A 22933-nucleotide genomic window follows, 5' to 3' on the forward strand; every position below is an offset into this window, starting at 1 on the left:
AAAATCCCCCCTTTCTCTCCTGCAGGAGACTCAAAGGGACTGACAATCTCCTTGCCCCCCCCCCCACAACAAACACCCTGCGAGGTAGGTGGGGCTGAGAGAGCTCCCAGAAGCTGTGACTAGCCCAAGGTCACCCAGCTGGCGTGTGTGGGAGTATAAAGGCTAATCTGAATTCCCCAGATAAGCCTCCACAGCTCAGGCGGCAGAGCGGGGAATCAAACCCGGTTCCTCCAGATTAGACACACGAGCTCTTCACCTCCGACGCCACTGCTGCTGGTGGGGTTTGCAGGTCTGTGGGCAGGGCTCGGAGAGAGTTCCTCGAATCACAACTGATTTCCAGACTGCAGCCATGATCAGGTCCCTGGGAGAAAAAGGAGGGCGGCATCGAACCCTGCCCAGGTCCCACTCTTTCCAAACCCTGCGTCCCCCTCCCTCCACCCCACAAATCTCCAGGGATTTCTCAGCCCAGAGGCGGCAACCCTAACAGCTCCTACGCCACTGCTAGGATTGTATGAATCTGAAACAAGCACAACATGTAAGATGTAGTGCAAAATAAAAATGTAAGTACGCGCAGTGGCGGACACTTGCAAATGGGGCAGGGAAGGCTAAGAGTGTTGGGTTCAGATCTAGGGGGCTTGGGCTGGGATTTCCAGGGACGCTCGTTGGCTGATCTCGAGCCAGTCTCTTTCTCTCAGCCTAGCCCACCTTGCAGGGTTGTTGTGGGGATACAGTGGGGGAGAGGAGAACGATGCAGGCTGCTCTTTGTCCCCATTGGGGGAAAAGGCCGGGTGTAAAGTGAGTAAGCCGGCGCCTTTGGGAGCCGCTGCCGGTCCAAGTCTATAATGCTCACCTTGATGGGCCAAAGAGGTCTGATTCAGCATGAGGCAACTTGTGGGGTGGGAGGAGTCGAGTCTTAGGGATAGAGCATCTGCTGGGCATACAGAAGGTCGCAGGTTTGGTCCCCACGATCTCCGTGTAAAAGCACCAGGCAGTCGGTGATGTGAAAGATCTCCGGCTTAGACCCTGGAGAGCGGCTGCCAGTCTGAGTTTGCAATACTGCCGGCGTGGTGTCGTGGTTAAGCACAGGTGCACGCTAATCTGGAGAACCAGGTTGGATTCCCCGCTTGCCACATGAGCTGTGGAGGCTTATCCGGTGAACTATATTAGCTTGTGCACTCCCACACACGCCAGGTGGGTGACCTTGGGCTAGTCACAGTTCTTGGGAGCTCTGGAAGAAGAAGAGAAGAAGAGTTTGGATTTATATCCCCCCCTTTCTCTCCTGCAGGAGACTCAAGGGGGCTGACAATCTCCTTGCCCTTCCCCCCCTCACAACAAACACCCTGTAAGGTGGGTGGGGCTGAGAGAGCTCCGAGAAGCTGTGACTAGCCCAAGGTCACCCAGCTGGCGTGTGTGGGAGTGCACAGGCTAAACTGAATTCCCCAGATAAGCCTCCACAGCTCAGGCGGCAGAGCTGGGAATCAAACCCGGTTCTTCTAGATTAGATACACGAGCTCTTAACCTCCTACGCCACTGAACCTCCACCCACCTCACAGGGTGTTTGTTGTGAGGGGTGGGTGGGAAAGGAGATTGTAAACCCCTTTGAGTCTCCTTACAGGAGAGATGGGGGGGTTATAAATCCAAACTCCTCCCCCTCCTCCTCTTCTTGATTGACCAAAGAGATCTGATTCAGCTTAAGACGGCTTCTTGGAATGGGGGAGGGTTGTGGCTGAGGGGTAGAGTATCTGCATGGTACACAGAAGGTTCCAAGTTCGGTCCTCAGAGTCTCCAGTTAGAGGAATCAGGCGATGCAAAAAACCTCGGCCTGAGACCCTGGAGAGCGGTCTGCCAGTCTGAGCAGACAACGCTGACCTTTGACCTGACTGACGGTCTGATCCAGCGTCACGGCTTGTGTCTCTCCTCTGGCCCCCCAGATGTTGTCGCTGCCGTCCTCGCGCGTGGGCCTCTTGTCCCGGAGAGGGATCCTGGCTGTTGCGGGCATCCGAGCGGCCCACGGTCATGGAGGAGACGGTAAGCGAAGCTCCATTTGCATTCAACCTTCCCTTGCTGCTCAGGTGGAAATCTCCCCATCCTTTAAGCCACAGGTGTTAAACTCGTGGCCCTCCAGATGTTATGGACTACAGTTCCCATCATCCCCTGCCAGCATAATGCTGGCAGGGGATGATGGGAACTGTAGTATGCTTAAAGCAAACAGGATTGGAATAGATCCATTGTGGCGAGCCTATGGCACTCCAGATGTTCGTGGACTACATGCTGGCAGGGGCTGATGGGGATTGTAGTCCATGGACATCTGGAGCGCCATAGGTTCGCCACCACTGGAATAGATCCTCACCTTGTCTCACTGGAGATCTGCCATCCAAATACGTGCCAGGGGCAACCCTACTTAGTTTCTGAGATCTGACAAGAGCAGGCTAGCGTGGATCATTAGGGCTGATAGGGTATATAATGCCACAGGGTCCACGCACCAAAGCAGCTGTTTTCTTTAGGGGAACATAAGAGCTAGCCTGCTGGATCAGACCAGAGTCCATCTAGTTCAGCACTCTGCTACTCGCAGTGGCCCACCAGGTGCCTTTGGGAGCTCACCTGCAGGAGGTGAAAGCAAGGGCCTTCTGCTGCTGCTGCTCCTGAGCACCTGGTCTGCTAAGGCCTTTGCAATCTCAGATCAAGGAGGATCAAGATTGGTAGCCATAAATTGACTTCTCCTCCATAAATCTGTCCAAGCCCCTTTTAAAGCTATCCAGGTTAGTGGCCACCACCACCTCCTGTGGCAGCATATTCCAAACACCAACCACACATTGCGTGAATAAGTTGTTTCCTTTTATTAGTCCTAATTCTCCCCCCCCCCCGCATTTTCAATGAATGCCCCCTGTTTCTAGTATTGTGAGAAAGAGAGAAAAATTTCTCTCTGTCAACATTTTCTACCCCATGCATAATTTTATAGACTTCAATCATATCCCCCCTCAGACGTCTCCTCTCCAAACTAAAGAGTCCCAAACGCTGCAGCCTCTCCTCATAAGGAAGGTGCTCCAATCCTTCAATCACCCTGAAGTGATCGATGTCCACTTGTGATCGGTTGCAATAGCCCAGAGATCTCCAGGTGACCCGTAAAGGTTGGCAGACGGCATAGGTGGGATTTCAGTCTCCCGTTTCTGAAGTCAAGGACGACACAGTAGGCCAGACTGATATGGAACGAATGGAACATTGTCTGAGTTATTTTTGTATTTAAAACACTTCTCCCCCACCAGTTGCTCGAGCTGGCTGCAGATACAATAATAGACCATATGTGATGTACTAATTACCATTTTTTTAATATAATTTTTTATTTCCTCAAACATAAAACAGACAAAGCATGCAAACACGAAAAAAACCCCACAAAAACACTATACATTTTTCATTGACTTGCCGTTATCTCATCTTTGATTAAAAGTTATCTCTAGGTTCGTGCATATATAATTTTCCTATCAATGCAATAGTTTTATTTTCTTAAGCGTATTCTTGTGGTTATAACCTACTGTTTCCTTTAGATTTCAAACCCTGCCGCTACTTTTGTATTTGGGTAGGTCTTCAAAAGATAAAATGTTTCTACTTTTCCAAGAAATCGTTCCAACTTGTCTCTTCACACTGTCATCAACTTTGCTATTTCTGAATATTCTGTAACAGGGGTTGCACGCTACAGGGGTCAGTGCTATCAGTCACAGACCAGGAAAGGGATTTGGGCGTCTCAGTTGATAGTTCCATGGGAATGTCAACTCAATGCATGGTAGCTGTGAAAAAGGCAGACTCTATGCTGGGGATCATTAGGAAAGGAGTTGATAATAAAACTGCAAAGATTGTCATGCCCTTATATAAAGCAGTGGTGCGACCGCACTTGGAGTACTGTGTCCAGTTCTGGTCGCCGCATCTCGAAAAGGACATTGAAGAGATAGAAAAAGTGCAGAGAAGGGCAACGAGGATGATTGAGGGACTGGAGCACCTTCCCTATGAGGAGAGGCTGCAGCGTTTGGGACTCTTTCGTTTGGAGAGGAGACGTCTGAGCGGGGATATGATTGAAGTCTATAAAATTATGCATGGGGTAGAAAATGTTGACAGAGAGAAATTTTTCTCTCTTTCTCACAATACTAGAACCAGGGGGCATTCATTGAAAATGCTGGGGGGAAGAATTAGGACTAATAAAAGGAAACACTTCTTCACGCAACGTGTGATTGGTGTTTGGAATATGCTGCCACAGGAGGTGGTGATGGCCACTAACCTGGTTAGTTTTAAAAAGGGCTTGGACAGATTTATGGAGGAGAAGTCGATCTTTGGCTACCAATCGTGATCCTCCTTGATCTCAGATTGCAAATGCCTTAGCAGACCAGGTGCTTGGGAGCAGCAGCCGCAGAAGGCCCTTGCTTTCACCTCCTGCAGGTGAGCTCCCAAAGGCACCTGGTGGGCCATTGCAAGTAGCAGAGAGCTGGACTAGATGGACTCTGGTCTGATCCAGCAGGCTTGTTCTTATGTAACTTTCTGAATCCAGTAATGTACTAATTAACCTTAACCCCAAACGTCAGGAACAACAACTGCTTAAAAATAGACTAAAAGCAACGTTGGCCAAAGAAACAGAAACAGTATTGAAAGTTTTAAAAAACGCCACATCGCTCTGTCAAAACAGCCAGAGTGTGAACACCGAGCAGTTTAGTCAACACCGAATATACGCTAAACAGGAACCAGATGCAATTCGTAGAAGAGAGGGGCGTGCAGGCAGGATAGGGGGGCGGGGACGAGAACAGAAGCCCCCCAGGAAATAAAAGGCTGCTTGTTCAGGGAAGCCGGCCCCTTTAAATGCCAGACTCCAGGGCCGCTTGGGATTTTCCCCTTTAAATTGGATCAAAGAAGTATGCCCTTTTGATCTGGTGCAGAGAGGACAATTGCAGAATGGCTGTTGCATCTGTGCTTTTGTGATGCGATTGGGGGGGGGAAGGTTTGGAGGGAAGCAGGAGCAAGCAGCGCAAGGACAGGACTTGCAGGGGGGTGGGGGGGTAGGAGGTGCTGTTCATTTCCTGGATTTACGTCACTTGCTGCTACTTGCTGCTATGATGGGGGGGTGGGGTGTGAGGTGTTTTTACAACCTTTCTTGGTTCATGCGGTCACAGACATCTTCACCTGCTCTCGAAAAGCCTGCCTTTCGAAAAAAGATATTGGCGGGAGGAAAAAACGGGCTTGCCAAAGTGCACGGCCCTCTGCCTGTTTTGCAAACGGAAACAGCTGACACGGAGAGGCGATTTTGCACAGTTGCCAACTCCTGGTTGGGGGATTCCTGGAGACTTGGAGTTGGGAGTCTTCTCAAGGGATGGAGCTGAAGAGAATGTGATGCCATCGAGGTCCACACTCCAAAACTGTCGTTTCCCCCTAGAAAACGGGTTTCTGTAGCCCGGACACCAGTTGTAATTCCAATCTAGGCCCCGACTGAAGGTTGGTCACTCTAGATTTGGCGGTGATCGTGAAAGGTGCAGGCAAGTTGGAACTGACGTATGGCAACCCTGCAGGGTTTTCGAGGCAAGAGATGAGCCGAGGTGGTTTGCCATTGCTTAAGAACATAAGAGCATAAGAACTAGCCTGCTGGATCAAACCAGAGTCCATCTAGTCCAGCACTCTGCTACTCGCAGTGGCCCACCAGGTGCTTTTGGTAGCTCACCTGCAGGAGGTGAATGCAATGGCCTTCTGCTGCTGCTGCTCCTGAGCACCTGGTCTGCTAAGGCATTTGCAATCTCAGATCAAGGAGGATCAAGATTGGTAGCCATAGATCGACTTCTCCTCCATAAATCTGTCCAAGCCCCTTTTAAAGCTATCCAGGTGAGTGGCCATCGCCACCTCCTTTGGCAGCATATTCCAAACACCAATCACACGTCGCGTGAAAAAATGTTTCCTTTTATTAGTCCTAATTCTTCCCCCCAGCATTTTCAATGGATGCCCCCTGGTTCTAGTATTGTGCTTGCCTCTGCATAGCAACCCTGGACTTCCTTAGTGGTCTCCCATTCAAGCGCTAACCAGGGCCAACTCTGCTTAGTTCCTGAGATCTGACAAAACCACGCTAGCTTGGGTCACCCAGGACAGGGCAGAGATGAGCCGAGGTGGTTTGCCATTGCTTGCCTCTGCATAGCAACCCTGGACTTCTTCGGTGGTTTCCCATCCAAATACGAACCAGGAGCAGCAGTGGCGTAGGAGGTTAAGAGCTCGTGTATCTAATCTGGAGGAACCGGGTTTGATTCCCAGCTCTGCCGCCTGAGCTGCGGAGGCTTCTCTGGGGAATTCAGATTAGCCTGGGCACTCCCACACACGCCAGCTGGGTGACCTTGGGCTAGTCACAGCTTTTCGGAGCTCTCTCAGCCCCACCCACCTCACAGGGTGTTTGTTGTGAGAGGGGAAGGGCAAGGAGAGTGTAAGCGCCTTTGAGTCTCCTGCAGGAGAGAAAGGGGGGATAGAAATCCAAACTCTTCTTCTTCTTCTTAGCTTCCATGGTTGGCCTAGCTTGGGCTGTCCAAGTCAGCCCACTCATTTGGTAGATGCCTAATATACTATAAAGAGAAGAGGAAGAGTTTGGATTCATACCCCATCTTTCTCCCCTGGAAGGAGACCCAAGGTGGCTGACAAGCTCTTTTCCCTTCCTCTCCCCACAACAGACCCCTTGTGAGGTAGTTGGAGCTGAGAGAGTTCCGAGAGAATTGTGGCTGGCCTAGGGTCACCAAGCACGAATGTAGGAGTGCGGAAACGCATCTGGTTCACCAGATAAGCCTCCGCCACTCAAGTGGACGAGTGCGGAATCAAACCCTGTTCTCCAGATTAGACCACGCCAGCTCTCTGGATTCTTATCAAGGGATTTTCCAAGTCAGAGCTGCAATCCTAGCCCCCCATCCCCCACTGGTGGCCACGGGGGTGGGTGGGGGGGACCTGGCAACCCTAAACCCCATCCTTGACTTATGAACTGTTGTTCCATGGAAATCTTGTCAGTCTTTCAGGTGTCCTGCACACAAATCTTGCCAACGTGTGAGTCTTAACACTAAGCCCTTCCAAAGGGCTGGGAGGGGGCATACATTGAAAATGCTGGGGGGGAGAATTAGGACTAATAAAAGGAAACACTTCTTCACACAACGTGTGGTTGGTGTTTGGAATATGCTGCCACAGGAGGTGGTGATGGCCACTCACCTGGATAGCTTTCAAAGGGGCTTGGACAGATTTATGGAGGAGAAGTCGATCTATGGCTCCCAATCTTGATACTCCTTGATCTGAGGTTGCAAATGCCTTAGCAAACCAGGTGCTCAGGAGCAGCAGCAGCAGAAGGCCATTGCTTTCACCTCCTGCAGGTGAGTTCCCAAAGGCACCTGGTGGGCCACTGCGAGTAGCAGAGTGCTGGACTAGATGGACTCTGGTCTGATCCAGCTGGCTTGTTCTTATGTTCTTATGAGGAGGTGGTGATGGCCACTAACCTGGATAGCTTTAAAAGGGGCTTGGACAGATTGATGGAGGAGAAGTCGATTTATGGCTCCCAATCTTGATTCTCCTTGATCTGAGGTTGCAAATGCCTTAGCAGACCAGGTGCTCAGGAGCAGCAGCAGCAGAAGGCCATTGCTTTCCCATCCTGCAGGTGAGCTCCCAAAGGCACCTGGTGGGCCACTGCGAGGAACAGAGTGCTGGACTAGATGGACTCTGGTCTGATCCAGCTGGCATGTTCTTATGTTCTTAAAGGTGCTTGGAGCAAAGTTGGCGAAAATACCCTGGGACGACCCCCTTGCCCCCAGCCCCCCCATTCTCCTGGACCACACCATTTTCCAGCAGCACAGCTGGGCCGAGTTGCTCTTCCTCCAGTGGCCACAAGAGGCTGCCAGAGTTCGTTTGGGCCCCACTGAGCTCCGGCCGGAGACGTGATGTCCTTGGCAGCCTGTCGGCGGCGCCCCCCCCCCCCCTTGGCAGAACCAGACGAGACCGGAGCTTCCTCCCCACCGTAGAAAAAGACCAGTGCCCTTTGCAGATGGCAGGCAGGTGGCGGCGGCGGCGGCGGCGGCGGCGGCGGCGGAGGAGGAGGAGGAGGAGGAGGAGGAGGAGGAGGAAATGTTGTTTTTCTGTCAAAGGCAGGGAAAGCGGCCGTGGAACCCCTGCACCGACTGACATAAGAACATAAGAACTAGCCTGCTGGATCAGACCAGAGTCCATCTAGTCCAGCACTCTGCTACTCGCAGTGGCCCACCAGGTGCCTTTGGGAGCTCACCGGCAGGAGGTGAAAGCAATGGCCTTGGGCTAGTCACAGTTCTTCAGAGCTCTCTCAGCCCCACCCACCTCACAGGGTGTTTGTTGTGGTGGGGGGGGGGAAGGGCAAGGAGATTGTGAGCCCCTTTGAGTCTCCTTACAGGAGAGAAAGAGGGAATATAAATCCAAACTCTTCTTCTTCTATCACTGCCCCAAAAACCCATACTGAGTTACAGTAGGAGAGAGCTGACCTTGGAAGCTCTGGGTTCAAGTTCTACCACAGGGTCATGCCATCCCAATCCCTGCTTCCTATCCTCATGGAAGGATAGAGGGCTTGCCCTAGCCCTCTCTAGTCAGATTTTGGAAACCAAACAGGGTTTAATTTTTGGATGGAACGCTGCCGAGGAAGTCCAGGGTTGCTGCACGGAGGCAAGTAGTGACAAACCACCTCTGTTTGTTTGGCCTGACCTAGCTGGCCCAGGCTAGTCCGATCTCATCAGGCCTTGGCAGCTAGGTAGGGTCAGCCTGGATAGCGCTTGGATGGGAGACCGCCAAAGAAGTCCAGGGTCGTACGTGGAGGCAGGCAACGGCAAACCACCTCTGTCCATCCCTTGCCTTGTAAATCCTACGTCAGGACCGTGCCTGTCAGTGCCTAGGTGTCTTGCTGTGTGGGAATGGCAAATGTTTTCCTGGAAATGCTTTCCTGTTTCCCTCTTCCCTTCCTGGCGACCTCTTGGCGCCAGCTCATCTGCGAGAAGGTGTGAACGGTTCCCAGGTTCTTTGAAGCTCTGTAGTGCAAATGTTGTAGAAACTGTAAGGGACATTTGGTGTGGGGCGAAACGGGTTTTTTTTTAAGGATATAGGTCAGTGGTGGCGAACCTATGGCACGGGTGCCAGAGGTGGCACTCAGAGCCCTCTCTGTGGGCACACGCAAACAGAATGCCCCACACACACATCTAGGCTGGCCTGGGCCGCTGGGCTCGATTATTAGCATTAAACCTAAGACCTAGTTTGGGGGAAGCAGTGTAGGTAATCCTGTTAAGCGCTGTTAAACCTCACTGATTTTCATGCAAAGAACGAAAGCACTATCCTTTACTTGGGGGTAAGCTCGGTTGCTGGCAATGGGGCTTGCTTCTGAGTAAACCCCCCTAGGGTCGTGATTCACCCATTGGAAGAGTTGCACGGTTGCTTCAAAGCAAAGCCTCCGACTACCACCAAGCTTACTCCTGAATAACGCACGCCTTGGAGCCAACCGTTTTTGCTAAACTAAAACCTCAGTATTCAGGTTAAATTGCCGTGTTGGCACTCTGTGATAAATCAGTGGGTTTTGGGTTGCAATTTGGGCACTCGGTCTCGAAAAGGTTCGCTATCACTGATATAGGTCTGGGATCGGAGCTCTCTAGCTCAGATCCTGCTTTCTATTGTTACTCTTCGCGTTGCAAGAAATAAACTGCTTTAGGACTTTCCTACGGTCTCTGTTATTTCCACGTTCGAGAGTCCGACACCCTACAGGGTTGCCATAAATTGATGGCGACCCGAGGGCGTTCGGATCGGCCACCAGCAGCGGGCGGAATTCCCGGCACGAGAAATCGCAGCCTGCGGTCCAAGCGAAGGAGTGCCCACAACAACCCGTCTTCCACCAGCTGTTTATGTCTAATATTTTTATTGGATTTTTAACATTTCTCAGCCCGCCGCAAATTGGATGCTGCCAGCGAACTGTCACTCCCTCCGAGCGCCTGGGGAAGGCTTTGGTTTGGACGGGGTCCCAGTTTGGGGAGGCGGCCGGCTCTCTGCTCAGGAGCCGTGCCGGGCCAAGTCGCCAAAGTCCATCTCTCCCCTCCCCGACAGTGTCCAGCTTCCACCAGTGAACAGCCTGATGTCTTCAATGCAAGGACTGAGTTCAGGTGTTGTGGGTTTTCCGGGTTGTATGGCCGTGTTCCAGTAGCATTTTCTCCTGACGTTTTGCCTGCATCTGTGGCTGGCATCTCTCTGAAGATGCCAGCCACAGATGCAGGCGGAACGTCAGGAGAAAATGCTATTGGAACACGGCCATACAACCGGGAAAACCCACAACACCCCAGTGATCCCAGCCATGAGAGCCTTCGACAAGGACTGTTGTTGGCTGTTTTGACCATTTCTCCTGTCCCCCTTGCTTTCTCCTAAGGTTTTAGACCAGGGATCTTCAAACTGTGGCCCTCCAGATGTTCAGGAACTACAATTCCCATCAGCCCTGCTACTTGGCCATGCTGGCAGAGGCTGATGGGAATTGTAGTTCCTGAACATCTGGAGGGCCATAGTTTGAAGACCTCTGTTTTAGACTGAGACAGCAGATCAGGAAGACCAGAAGAGAAAGCAATATAAAAACAACGTGCAGTGATGAGGCATCACAGCAGGGCTAACAATAAAACCGGGTAAAAACAGCAGCTCAAAAACTGCTGAAACTCATTAGCCCAGCCCAATGAGAATGGGGACTGCATTACCCCATATGTCCCAACTCGGCCTCTGCGTTCAGCAGAGGCCAATTTACTGGTGGTTCCTGGCCCCTCAATGATGCGGCTGGCCTCCACTCGGGCCAGGGCCTTCTCTGCCTTGGCCCCTGCCTGGTGGAACACTCTTCCTCCAGCTGTCCGGGCCCTGCGGGACCTTGGTGAATTCCGCAGGGCCTGCAAGACTGAGTTGTTCCACCGGGCTTTTGGAGTGTCCAGCCGCTGATGAGGTGCCCCTTCCATTCCTCCGTTTTCGGAGCCCCTTGTCATCTAGGGGACCCACTTTTTCCTCTGTTTCCCCCTCTTCGGGAGGGTTTAATTGGGGTATTGCTGACGCCATTTTATTGACTTTACCGCTGTGTTTTAAATGTTTTAAAAATTTAAATTTTAACTTTATATTTACATTTATTAATTAATGGGGTTTGTTGTACATGTTATATGAAGTTTATGTTGTACACCGCCCAGAGCTCTTTGGGGGTTGGGCAGTATAAAAATCTCATAAATAAATAAATAAGTAAGTAAGTAAGTAAGTAAATAAATAAATAAATATAAATAAATAAATAAATAAAAAGGCGCAAGAAACAAACAAAACCCTGGAATGAAAAGGAAAGCCAAGGAAGAAACAAAAAGCCAGAGGGAAGCATTTCCATTGTTCCGCCTCAGAGCTGGTGTTTGGAGACAGACTTGGAACATTTACCTACTTTACCGAAAAGCCATTGGGAGGACCAGAGGTGGGATCCAGCAGGTTCTCACAGGTTCCCGAGAGTAGGTGACTAATTATTCGTGTCTGCTGAGAGGGGGTTACTAATGGGTGATTTTGCCACGTGATTTTGGCCTTACGCCCCTCCTCTCAGCAGTAGCGCGCAGAACTTGAAGCAGTCTAGCAGGAGGTGCACCGGCGTGCGTGGCAGCCTGCGCCTGCGTGCATTCGTTTCCAGCCCAAGGACCAGCGCAGCGGCTGTGTCCTTGCCACAGCCTCTCCCAGGAATGCCCCACCCCCGGAATGCCTGGCCACGCCCCCATCGTTCCCCACCCAGCCCCATTGGCGCTACGCCACAGTTTGAATCCCACCACCATGGGAACCTGTTCCTAAAATTTTTGGATGCGTGATGTTAGGGCTCCATTTCACGTTGTGTGTTTGAGCTGCAGAAATCAAGTGCGGAGGGCGATGTTTGTCGGGAGCACGGTGCTGGGGAAGAAGGGGAAATGAACCGTTTGTAGCTGCACTGTTTCATAGAAACAGAGTTGGGAGGGACCTTTGGGGTCTTCGGATACGACCCCTTGCACAAGGCAGGGAATTCACAAGCATCTCCTCCCAACACCTCCAGCGACCCCGGCTCCATGGCCAGAAGATGACAAAAAACTTCCCAGGATCCCTGGCCAATCTGGCCTGGAGGAAAAAATCCTTCCTGACCCCAAAGTAGTGATAAGTGTTCCCCTGGGCACAAGGAAGGGCTACGAGAGCCAGACACTGACTCATCCCTTCCTGCCAGCCCTCTTATGAGCAGCAGTGGCGTAGGAGGTTAAGAGCTTGTGTATCTAATCTGGAGGAACCAGGTTTGATTCCCAGCTCTGCCGCCTGAGCTGTGGAGGTTTATCTGGGGAATTCGGATTAGCCTGGGCACTTCCACACACGCCAGCTGGGTGACCTTGGGCGAGTCACAGCTCTTTGGAGCTTTCTCAGCCCCACCTACCTCACAGGGTGTTTGTTGTGAGGGGGGAAGGGCAAGGAGATTGTCAGCCCCTCTGAGTCTCCTGCACGAGAGAAAGGGGGGGGGGTATAAATCCAAACTCTTCTTCTTCTTCTTCTCCCTAAATTCACAGGATCGGCATTGCTGTCAGATGGCCATCTAACCGCTGCTTAAAAACCTCCAAAGACGAAGAAGAGTTTGGATTGACACCCCACCTTTCTCTCCTATAAGGAGACTCAGGGTGGCTTGCAAGCTCCTTTCCCTTCCTCTCCCCACAACCAGGGGCGTAACGAGGCAAACTGTAGCCCTGGGCAAAACCTGAGATGGATGCCCCCCCCCCCCCATGGGCGGCCACTCTACCACAACCAATTTTTTTTTTGCACCAGGACATTGGTGCCTGCAGGGGTGCATTTTTAGACATATCAGCACCGAAATTTCAGCATATCATCAGGAGACTGTCCTTATGCTACCCCCCAGGTTTGGTGAGGTTTGGTTCAAGGAGTCCAAAGTTATGGACTCCCAAAGGGGGTGCCGCATCTCCTATTGTTTCCAATGGGAGCTAATAGGAGATGGGGGCTACAGTTTTGAGGGTCCATAACTTTGGCCCCCCTGGTTTAAGGGGTCCAAAGTTATGGACCATCAAAGAGGGTGCCCCATCCCCCATTCTTTGCTAAGGAGATGGGGGACTCCCTGAACCAAACCTCACCAAACTTGGGATGTAGCACAAGGACAGTCTCCTGATGATACGCTGAAATTTTGGTGCCGCTAGCCTAAAAAATGCGCCCCCTGCAGGCCAAAAATGGAAAACCACTAAAAATACCCAAAAAACGAACCCTGCGTTTTGATGCCCCCCACAAGGGGGTGCCCTGGGCAGCTGCCCACCTTGCCCAATGGGCATTACGCCCCTGCCCACAACAAACACCTTGTGAGGTAGGTGGGGCTGAGAGAGTTCTGAAAGAACTGTGACTGGCCCAGGGTCACCCAGCAGGCTTCATGCGTAGGAGTGGGGAAACAAATCCAGTTCACCACATAAGAGTCTGCCGCTCTTATGGCAGAGTGAGTAATCAAACCCAGTTCTCCAGATTAGAATCCACTTCTCCTAACCACTACAGCACACTGGCTGTCAATGAGAACTTTCCCTTTGTAATTGAACGCAAGCACTCCCTAACACAAGCCTAAAACTACAATTCCCAGAGTTCTTGGGGGGGGGGAAATTACAATAATGTGGGGGCTACAAGGGCAACGATATGGGCCAAGCTGAGCCTAAATGTGCTTTTGGTACTAAAAATCACAATTCCAGTTTCTGAGCAGTTGCAGATGGATCAGATAGGGCGGTGGTGGCGAACCTATGGCACGGGTGCCACTCAGAGCCCTCTCTGTGGGCACACGAGCACAGAGTACGTCATGTGATAATAGTGTAATTATTTCAGGGAGATTATTAGCATTAAACCTAAGACCTAGTTTTGGGGAAGCAGTGTAGGTAGCCCTGTTAAGCGCCGTTAAACCCTACTGATTTTCATGGGAAGAACGAAAGCGTGATCCTTTACCTGGGAGTCAGCTCAATTGCTGGCAATGGGGCTTGCTTCTGAGTAAACCCTCCTAGGGTCGTGATTCACCCATTCGAAGCATTGCACAGTTTCTTCAAATCAAAGCCACCGACTACCACCAAGCTTACTCCCGGGTAACGCGCACCTCAGAGCCAACCGTTTTTTCGATACTAAAACCTCAGTATTCAGGTTAAATTGCCGTGTTGGCACTTTGTGATAAATAAGTGGGTTTTGGGTTGCAGTTTGGGCACTCGGTCTCGAAAAGGTTTGCCATCACTGAGATAGGGTTAGGCGCAGACCGGCCTGAGTGGCAAAATCACACAGCCGTTGGAGCTCCAGCAGGAATATTAGTCACATTTCTAATGACTGCTCGTGTGTAGACCTCCCTGCATACAATACAGTAGCAGCCCAGGGCATCAACCTCTCCGACTGATCTTGAAAAGGGAACATAAGAACATAAGAACAAGCCAGCTGGATCAGACCAGAGTCCATCTAGTCCAGCTCTCTGCTACTCGCAGCGGCCCACCAGGTGCCATTGGGAGCTCACATGCAGGATGTGAAAGCAATGGCCTTCTGCGGCTGTTGCTCCCGAGCACCTGGTCTGTTAAGGCATTTGCAATCTGAGATCAAAGAGGATCAAGATTGGTAGCCATAAATCGACTTCTCCTCCATCAAACTGTCCAAGCCCCTTTTAAAGCTATCCAGGTGAGTGGCCATCACCACCTCCTGTGGCAGCATCTTCCAAACACCAATCACACGTTGCGTGAAGAAGTTTCCTTTTATTAGTCCTCATTCTTCCCCCCAGCATTTTCAATGAATGCCCCCTGGTTCTAGTATTGTGAGAAAGAGAGAAACATTTCTCTCTGTCCACATTTTCTACCCCAGGCATAATTTTATAGACTTCCATCATATCCCCCCTCAGACGTCTCCTCTCCAAACTAAAGAGTCCCAAACGCTGCAGCCTCTCCTCATAAGGAAGGTGCTCCAGTCCCTCAATCATCCTTGTTGCCCTTCTCTGCACTTTTTCTATTTCCTCAATATCCTTTTTGAGATGTGGCGACCAGAACTGGACACAGCACTCCAAGTGCGGTCGCACCACTGCTTTATATAAGGGCATGACAATCCTTGCAGATTTATTCTCAATTCCTTTCCTAATGATCCCCCGCATAGAGTTTGCCTTTTTCACAGCTGCCAGGCATTGAGTTGACAAAAGGGAAGAGAAGTCTCTGATTGGCTGGACAGCAGCATAGCCGGGGCTAGTAATGGCGTCACTCACAAGACCGCCTCCCAACCAGTTTCCATGAAAGCCCGTTTCCAAAACCAGCAGGCGGCTTCCCCGTAGGAGGACATTGTGATCCCTTTTGGAGAAGACAAACCCCCCACGCCTGCTTGCCTGGAGGAAAGTGGTCCCCTCTTCTAAATTATCCAGCCTACAAAATGGGAATGAAAACAGTCTCCGCCTAAGACAGCCAAGGCCTGCGTTCAAATGCCTACACACCCCTGAAACTCAATGAGTTCCGTAGGTTAACGGTGTGAAATCTTTTTCCTGCCCTACAGTCAATCCACGGAGTCCTTCCCTTTGCCTTATCTCTCTCCACAGTGATAACGGCAGAGGATGCCTCGGTGCCCAGGTATTTCGACAACCGCGTCCACCCCTTTCCCGATGTTCCCTATCGCAAGGAGCTCGATGCCTCCCAGAAGAGCCTGAAGGAGAAGGAGAAAGGATCTTGGAAGCAGTTAAGCCATGAGGAGAAGGTGGCCTGTACGTATTATTATAATACTGGATTTCACAGCTGCCAGATCTCTAGCTGGTTGTTGGCCTTCATTACAATTCGAGCCTCACCCAGAGGCCTAGGAAGTTGTAATGTATCGATCGGCGTAGCGTTTGTGCGGATCCCAGCAGGGCTGCCTTCTGGCTTTGACAGTTGTTAATTTTGTCAATTCAAAGGTGTTTTAAGTGCTGCCCCAGTGTTTTTGGGATGGCGCCCAGCGTGCCGATTACCACTGGGACGACCTCAGCCGGTTTGTGCCATAGATGCTGTAGCTCAATTTTCAAATCATGGGGTCTAGTTCTCGTGTTCTTTTTCAATGACCCTGCTGTCACCGGGGACCGCTATGTCGATGATGCTCACTTTCTTGTCCTTGATTACGGTGATGTCTGGTGTATTGTGTTTCAACACTTTGTCCGTTTGGATTCGAAAGTCCCACAGGATCTTGACCTTCTCATTTTCCATTACTTTCTCTGGACAACGTTCCCACCAGTTCTTAGCTGTTCTTATGTTGTAATTCTTGCATAAATTCCAGTGGATCATCTTGGCCACTAAGTTGTGCCTTATCATTATTATTATTGGTTGATTTCACAGCTGCCAGTTCTTTAGCTGGTTGTTGACCTTTCATTACAATTCAAGCCTCAACCATATATTATTATTATTATTATTATTATTATTATTATTATTATTATTATTATTATTATTATTATTATTATTATTATTATTATTATTATTTACATTTGTAGGCTGCTCTTCCCTTTATTGGGTCAGGGCAGCTTCTAACATAAAACTATTAGATAAAAACAGTATCCACAAATCTAACAAATCTCACTAAAAGGATAGTGTTAAAAATAGGAGAAGCAGGAGTGGGTGGATAGGTCAACCTCATAGGGATGGCGGGGCAGGGGGCTCTGTTGGGGCCCAGGAAGTTCCACAAGTAAAGCCAATTGAATCCGGCCGTGAACGCCTTTGACAATATATTTAATTTTCCCTTTGTCAGAAGTCAGTAGAGCTTCGTTCAGATGGGATTTTATGAATGTCTCTTAAGGTTGTATAAACATTACAGTGCAGGAATACAAGTTTGAGGGTCTCTATATGTCCCTGCAAGCAGGTCAAAGCTGCTCGCTAGATGGGATATTTGCGAATCTTCCCTTGTAGGTAGCCAGAGAGAGAATGTGAAGTCTGGCTACGCGAGCATCCTGTGGAAGACAGCGTTGGTTCCCCAGAGGAAAATCTGATGGTTGTGGGCTGTTCTGTCAGACTTGGGCTTTCCCCTCTGGGTAACCGAGAGCATCGTCTCTGTTCCCACCCTGTGTCGGCTTGAAGTAGTGACATGGCGGGACGTGGGGCTACTGACGGGGACATCAGAATCCGCAAACAACAAACGCGCTGCATCAACCGCTACTTCATCAATTGCGCTAAGCCCACATATAAAGTGCAATACATAAAGTGCAACCAGTGAAAAGTGCAAACAACATCAGAGCCTAGACTCTTACAATGCTACACATATCACATCACCCTACAACATAGTCAAGGTGACTAAACGATGTCTTTTTCACTCTGTCCTATGTCTTCGTCTGTATAGGTCCGTGGTGGCGAACCTTTGGCACTCCAGATGTTATGGACTACAATTCCCATCAGCCAATGGGCCATGCTGGAAGGGGCTGATGGGAATTGTAGCCCATAACATCTGGAGTGCCAAAGGTTCGCTAACACTGGTATACGTACTTGGACGGGACCTCTTCTTTGAAGATAATCAATCACTTATCAATAGCTCAAGTTTCCCTTCTGAATGGATGTGAGGAAGTCACCTTGAGTAATTATCCCGATTAAGATTGAAGAATTGTAATCTGAAGAAGAATCTATCGAAAACGGTTACAGTAGCGCAACCCGTTTATTATTGGATATTTAATTGATGGACTTTGCTCAGACCGGTCCGCATTGCCATATAGACCTACTTCTACTGACTGGAATGCAGTATATGCAGCTATTGATAAGTGATTGATTATCTTCAAAGAAGGGGTCCCGTCCAAGTACCTATACGGACGAAGACATAGAACCGAATGAAGAAGACATCGTTTAGTCACCTTGACTATGTTGTAGGGCAGTGGTGGCGAACCTATGGCACGGGTGCCAGAGGTGGCACTCAGAGCCCTCCCTGTGGGCACACACAGAGTCCCCCCCCCACATATCTAGGCTGGCCTGGGCCACTTGGCTCAATTATTAGCATTAAACCTAAGACCTAGTTTTGGGGAAGCAGTGTAGGTAACCCTGTTAAGTGCTGTTAAACCCACTTATTTTCATGCAAAGAACTAAAGCACAATCCTTTACCTGGGAGTAAGCTTGGTTGCTGGCAATGGGACTTGCTTCTGAGTAAACCCTCCTAGGGTTGTGATTCACTTGTTGGAAGAGTTGCACGGTTGCTTCAAAGTAAAGCCACTGACTATCACCAAACTTACTCCCGAGTAACGCACGCCTCGGAGCCAACCGTTTTTTCTAAACTAAAACCTCAGTATTCAGGTTCAATGGCCGTGTTGGCACTTGGCGATAAATAAGTGGGTTTTGGGTTTCAAATTGGGCACTTGGTCTCGAAAAGGTTCGCCATCACTGTTGTAGGGTGACGTGATATGTGTAGTATTGTAAGAGTCTAGGCTCTGATGTTTGCACTTTTCACTGGTTGCACTTTATGTATTGCACTTTATATGTGGGCTTAGCGCAATTGGTAAAGCAGCGGTTGATGCAGCGCGTTGGTTGTTTGTGGAGTTGTCAACGTTGCATCCATTGAGAAATTGACACATCTGAATCCACCCATGGTTGGGGGAGTGGGGAGCCTGACTGGGCCAGGGGCTTGACGCAGACCCTTCCCCTCTTCTTACAGTGTACCGGCTGAAGTTCCACCAGAATTATGCAGAGATGAACAAGCCGAGCAACGAGTGGAAGACAGTGGTGGGAGGCGTCTTCATCTTTTTCGGCATCACTGGGATCATCGTCTGGGGGCAGCGGCACTTTGGTACGGAAAGGGGGCGAGAGCAGAGGCGGGAAGGTCTGGTTGAGTGGCTGAAGCGGCTGATGCCACTGCCTGGGTGGTGTCCAGGGGGCGTAGCAGGCGGAAACCCAACAGGTGCCACTTCCGCAGCCTGCCATCATAATGTCCCGGGGTCTTCTTCACCTGTTGGGTTTGGCTTGCCCGGAAGATGGCAATAGTATACTCTCAGTTTGTGGAACAGCAGGGAGTGGCTTATGGGGTGTTTTGCCCCAAGTGAGAGACACTCTGGTTAAGGAGCAGCAGTGGCGTTGGAGGTTAAGAGCTCGTGTATCTAATCTGGAGGAACCGGGTTTGATTCCCAGCTCTGCCGCCTGAGCTGTGGAGGCTTCTCTGGGGAATTCAGATTAGCCTGTGCACTCCCACACACGCCAGCTGGGTGACCTTGGGCTAGTCACAGCTTCTCGGAGCTCTCTCAGCCCCACCTACCTCACAGGGTGTTTGTTGTGAGGGGGGAAGGGCAAGGAGATTGTCAGCCCCTTTGAGTCTCTTGCAGGAGAGAAAGGGGGATATACATCCAAACTCTTCTTCTTCTTCTGTTGGGTTTGGCTTGCCCGGAAGATGGCAATTGTATTCTCTCAGTTCATGGAACAGCAGGGGGTGGCTTATGGGGTGTTTTGCCCCAAGTGAGAGACACTCTGGTTAACCCTTGGAAGGGAGACAATATTTTGCTACGCAGAGGCAGGCAATGGCAAAACCTACCTATCTCTTGAAAACCTTGAAATCCCTCCCAGGTTGCCGTTAAGTCAGCTGTTACTTGACATAACTTTCCACCACCAGTCAGTTCCGTTGCAGCCTTCAGTTCTGAACAGGAATGGGTCATAAAGAAACGCCAATTTTAATTAATGATTTTGATTAACTGTTAAAACAACTTTGTTGTTTAATTGTAATTACGGTGTGTAACTGCTGCTTCAATTTTAAATTGGTTAATAGGTTAAGTTTTATGTTGTGTGATGGCTGTTTTGAATAACAGCCGTGTTGTGAGCCGCCTCGAGCCCTTCGGGGGGGGGGGGAGGCATCTTATAAGTCAAATAATAAATAAAAATAAATAAATAAATAAATATGACACACTGTACCCTTACCAGGATAGCCTCAGGCTGGGCTGGCCTTGTCAGATCTCAGAAGATAAGCAGGGCTAGTATTTGGATGGTCACTTTCCAAGGAATACTAGGCAGCCAACGGCAAACCACCTCCGAACGTTTCTCGCCTTGAAAACCCTGTGGGGGCGCGCCGTAAGTCAGCCACGCCTTGACGGCACAACCCCCCCCAGGGAAATATTGTAATCTTTCCCCATCTTCATAGAATCATAGAGTTGGAAGAGACTCCCAAAGGCCATCCAGTCCAACCCCCTGCAATGCAGCAACACAAAATCAAAGCACTCTTGACAGGTGGCCATCCAGCCTCTCTTTAAAAACCTCCAAAGAAGGAGGCTCCACCATTCAACGAGGCCGTGCATTCCACTGTCAAACAGCCCTGACAGTCAGGAAATTCTTCCTGATGTTTAGGTGGAATCTCTTTTCCTGCACCTTGAACCCATGACTCCTGGCCCTAGTCTCTGGAGCAGCAGAAAACAAGCTTGCTCCCTCACTAATATGACGTTCCTTCAAATATCTAAACATGGTTATCATTTTTCCCCTTAAACTTCTCTTCTCCAGACTAAATATCCCCAGCTCCCTAAGTCTCTCCTTGTAGGGCATGGATTCCAGACCTTTCGCCATTTTGGTTGCCCTCCTCTGGACCCGTTCCAGCTTGTCAATCTCCTTCTCGGATTGCGGTGCCCAGAACTGGACACATTATTCTTTAGCTACCCTGTTTCCCCGAATATAAGACATCCCCCCAAAATAAGACGTAGCAGAGGTTTTGCCGAAGTGCAAAATATAAGGCATCCCCCGAAAGTAAGACGTAGCAAAGTTTGTTGTTTGGAAGCCTGCCCGACGAACAGAACACAGGAAAAAGAAGACATCCCCTGAAAATAAGACGTAGCGCATCTTTGGGAGCAAAAATTAATATAAGACACTGACTTATTTTCGGGGAAACACGGTAATATATTTTGAGCTTTGAGAAGTCTTTGCCAATTTGCCCAGACTGCTTGGGAAATACCAGCTTGCCTTTGCAGTGGACGCTTGCAAAATAAGAGAAGGCGGGCAGAGCGAATCCCAAAGCGTCAGACTCTGCAGTGTGAAACAGCAGTACAGAAATGGCACCGGTTCCAGCAGAGGGCGCGCACGGGGTCTCTCTCACGCCCCCCCCCCTTCCCCCTAGTGCAGGCCTCTGCCCGCAGCTGATGTTCCTCGGCCATCGGGGAGTAAACAACCCAGCGTCTGCTCCTGAAAATCAGGGTGGGGAGGAACAAAGGGGCCGCTGTTTAGCCCGGCCTGGTCTGATGCCCACGGAGCTGTTTTCCTGGATTTGCAATAACAGCCTATCTGCCAAGCGAGGGGCGTGGGGAGGAAGGGAGGGGCGGCAGGAGGGAGTGAGAAAGGACAGTCCAATTCCCTGGCCCGGCTGGAAGAACATCTCTGGGTGGGTGGAGGATTCTCCTCCGCTTGGAACGGCCACAGGACAGTTTCTGCCCGAGCGCAGATTCGGAGAAACGCTGCGTGCTTTCTCAGGGCCGCGGAGTTCAGGGGTCGGTTTTCTTGGGTCCGGAATGTCCTGGCTAGGAAGCTGGGGACGACCTGGTCGCCGGGGTCATGGGAGAGGTCCCCTTGCATCATGGGGGGGGGGCGGCATCTCCCCTGGCCCTGTTCTCATGTCAGCTACTTCGCCCCCCCATCTCACTTGGTTTCCTTCCCCCCCCCCTTGTGTGTTCTCAGTGTTCCCGCCAAAGCCGCACACTTTGGACGATGAGTGGAAGGCCATGCAGGTCAAGAGGATGCTGGATATGCGCGTCAGTCCGGTGCAGGGCTTTGCGGCCAAGTGGGATTACGACAAGAACGAGTGGAAGAAGTGAGCGGCAGGCCCGTGCCGGCCGCGGGCCCCTCCCCGGCATGGGGCTGCTATCCCGGTGGCAGAAGCGGCCCCCTAGCAGGGCGGCCGGAAACACGCAGGAAAAGCGGGGTCCGGTTCCTCGGCCTTCTGAATCAACCCAAAGTGCCTTTCCCCAAATCCCTGTTTCCCTTGTCCTGTCTTGGGCTCATTCCGCACATGCAGATTAATGCACTTTCAAACCGCTTTCAGTGCTCTTTGAAGCTGTGCGGAATGGCAAAGTCCACTTGGAAACCGTTGTGAAAGTGGTTTGAAAACGCATTATTTTGCCTGTGCGGAAGGGGCCTTGGATTATGTAGAGGGAGGGGGATCAGCCAATCAGCAGGTCCCTTCCAGATTGGGGGGGGGGGTCCTCCCTTTCCATACCACCTGCTCACCTATTTACACAAGAGAATAAACCACTACATTGAATTCTGGCTTCCCGCTGCGTCTTCTTTTTGCACAGGGCCTGCGGGGCAAAGGGTCTTTGGGTTGGGCTGGGCTGGTTCCTGGAGCAGCAGTGGCGAAGGAGGTTAAGAGCGCATGTATCTAATCTGGAGGAACCGGGTTCGATTCCCAGCTCTGCCGCCTGAGCTGTGGAGGCTTATCTGGGGAATTCAGATTAGCCTGTGCACTCCCACCCACGCCAGCTGGGTGACCTTGGGCTAGTCACAGCTTCTCGGAGCTCTCTCAGCCCAACCTATCTCACAGGGTGTTTGTTGTGAGGAGGGAAGGGCAAGGAGATTGTCAGCCCCCTTGAGTCTCCTGCAGGAGAGAAAGGGGGGATATAAATCCAAACTCTTCTTCTTCCTGTGGCCAACGTGTAGAACAGCACCCCTTGCGTTTGCCCCCTGGATTATTTAACCAGTTTTTGCCACGCTCAGAGGCTGTAGCGCTCCAGCGTTGCAGTTAAAGGTTTATTTAAGTCCTGATACGTGAACCTTTTAACAGGAGACCCCAAGGCTCGAATCTGTGATCAGGAGTGGAGGTGCCTGTCTTAATGAGTGGAACGGTGCTTGGTTAAACCGAAGACGCGCCTGACAGCATGCTTGGCTGTGCGTTCCTGCGTTGCAGGGGGTTGGACTTGATTGCCCTTGGGGTCTCTTCCAACTCTACGAGTCTATGATTTTCCAGCAGCTGCCGATCAGTCGGACGCCTGTTGGAAGAAAGCAGGCAGCAAAACTGCAGATTC

General features: G+C 50.7%; 1 protein-coding gene across 1 annotated transcript; it reads left to right on the top strand.

Moving 5' to 3' along the window:
* The first annotated feature begins 1685 nt into the window (after positions 1-1685).
* LOC125433523 lies at positions 1686-22173 on the top strand. Its single transcript, XM_048498106.1, has 4 exons — positions 1686-2028; positions 15563-15724; positions 18610-18741; positions 21591-22173. Exons 1-4 carry the CDS (start codon positions 1932-1934, stop codon positions 21725-21727), a joined length of 528 nt encoding a protein of 175 aa, XP_048354063.1. The 5' UTR covers positions 1686-1931; the 3' UTR covers positions 21728-22173.
* Positions 22174-22933: the final 760 nt, after the last annotated feature.

The sequence above is a fragment of the Sphaerodactylus townsendi genome, linkage group LG05, assembly GCF_021028975.2.
Source record: "Sphaerodactylus townsendi isolate TG3544 linkage group LG05, MPM_Stown_v2.3, whole genome shotgun sequence".
Lineage (NCBI taxonomy): Eukaryota > Metazoa > Chordata > Lepidosauria > Squamata > Sphaerodactylidae > Sphaerodactylus > Sphaerodactylus townsendi.

Bases quoted from the DNA above. Each gene is read 5' to 3' on its own strand.
- LOC125433523 (XM_048498106.1), top strand. From the start codon at position 1,932: ATGTTGTCGCTGCCGTCCTCGCGCGTGGGCCTCTTGTCCCGGAGAGGG. The intron at 2,029-15,562 runs GTAAGCGAAGCT...CTCTCTCCACAG, and splicing joins CCACGGTCATGGAGGAGACG to TGATAACGGCAGAGGATGCC. The intron at 18,742-21,590 runs GTACGGAAAGGG...GTGTGTTCTCAG, and splicing joins CTGGGGGCAGCGGCACTTTG to TGTTCCCGCCAAAGCCGCAC.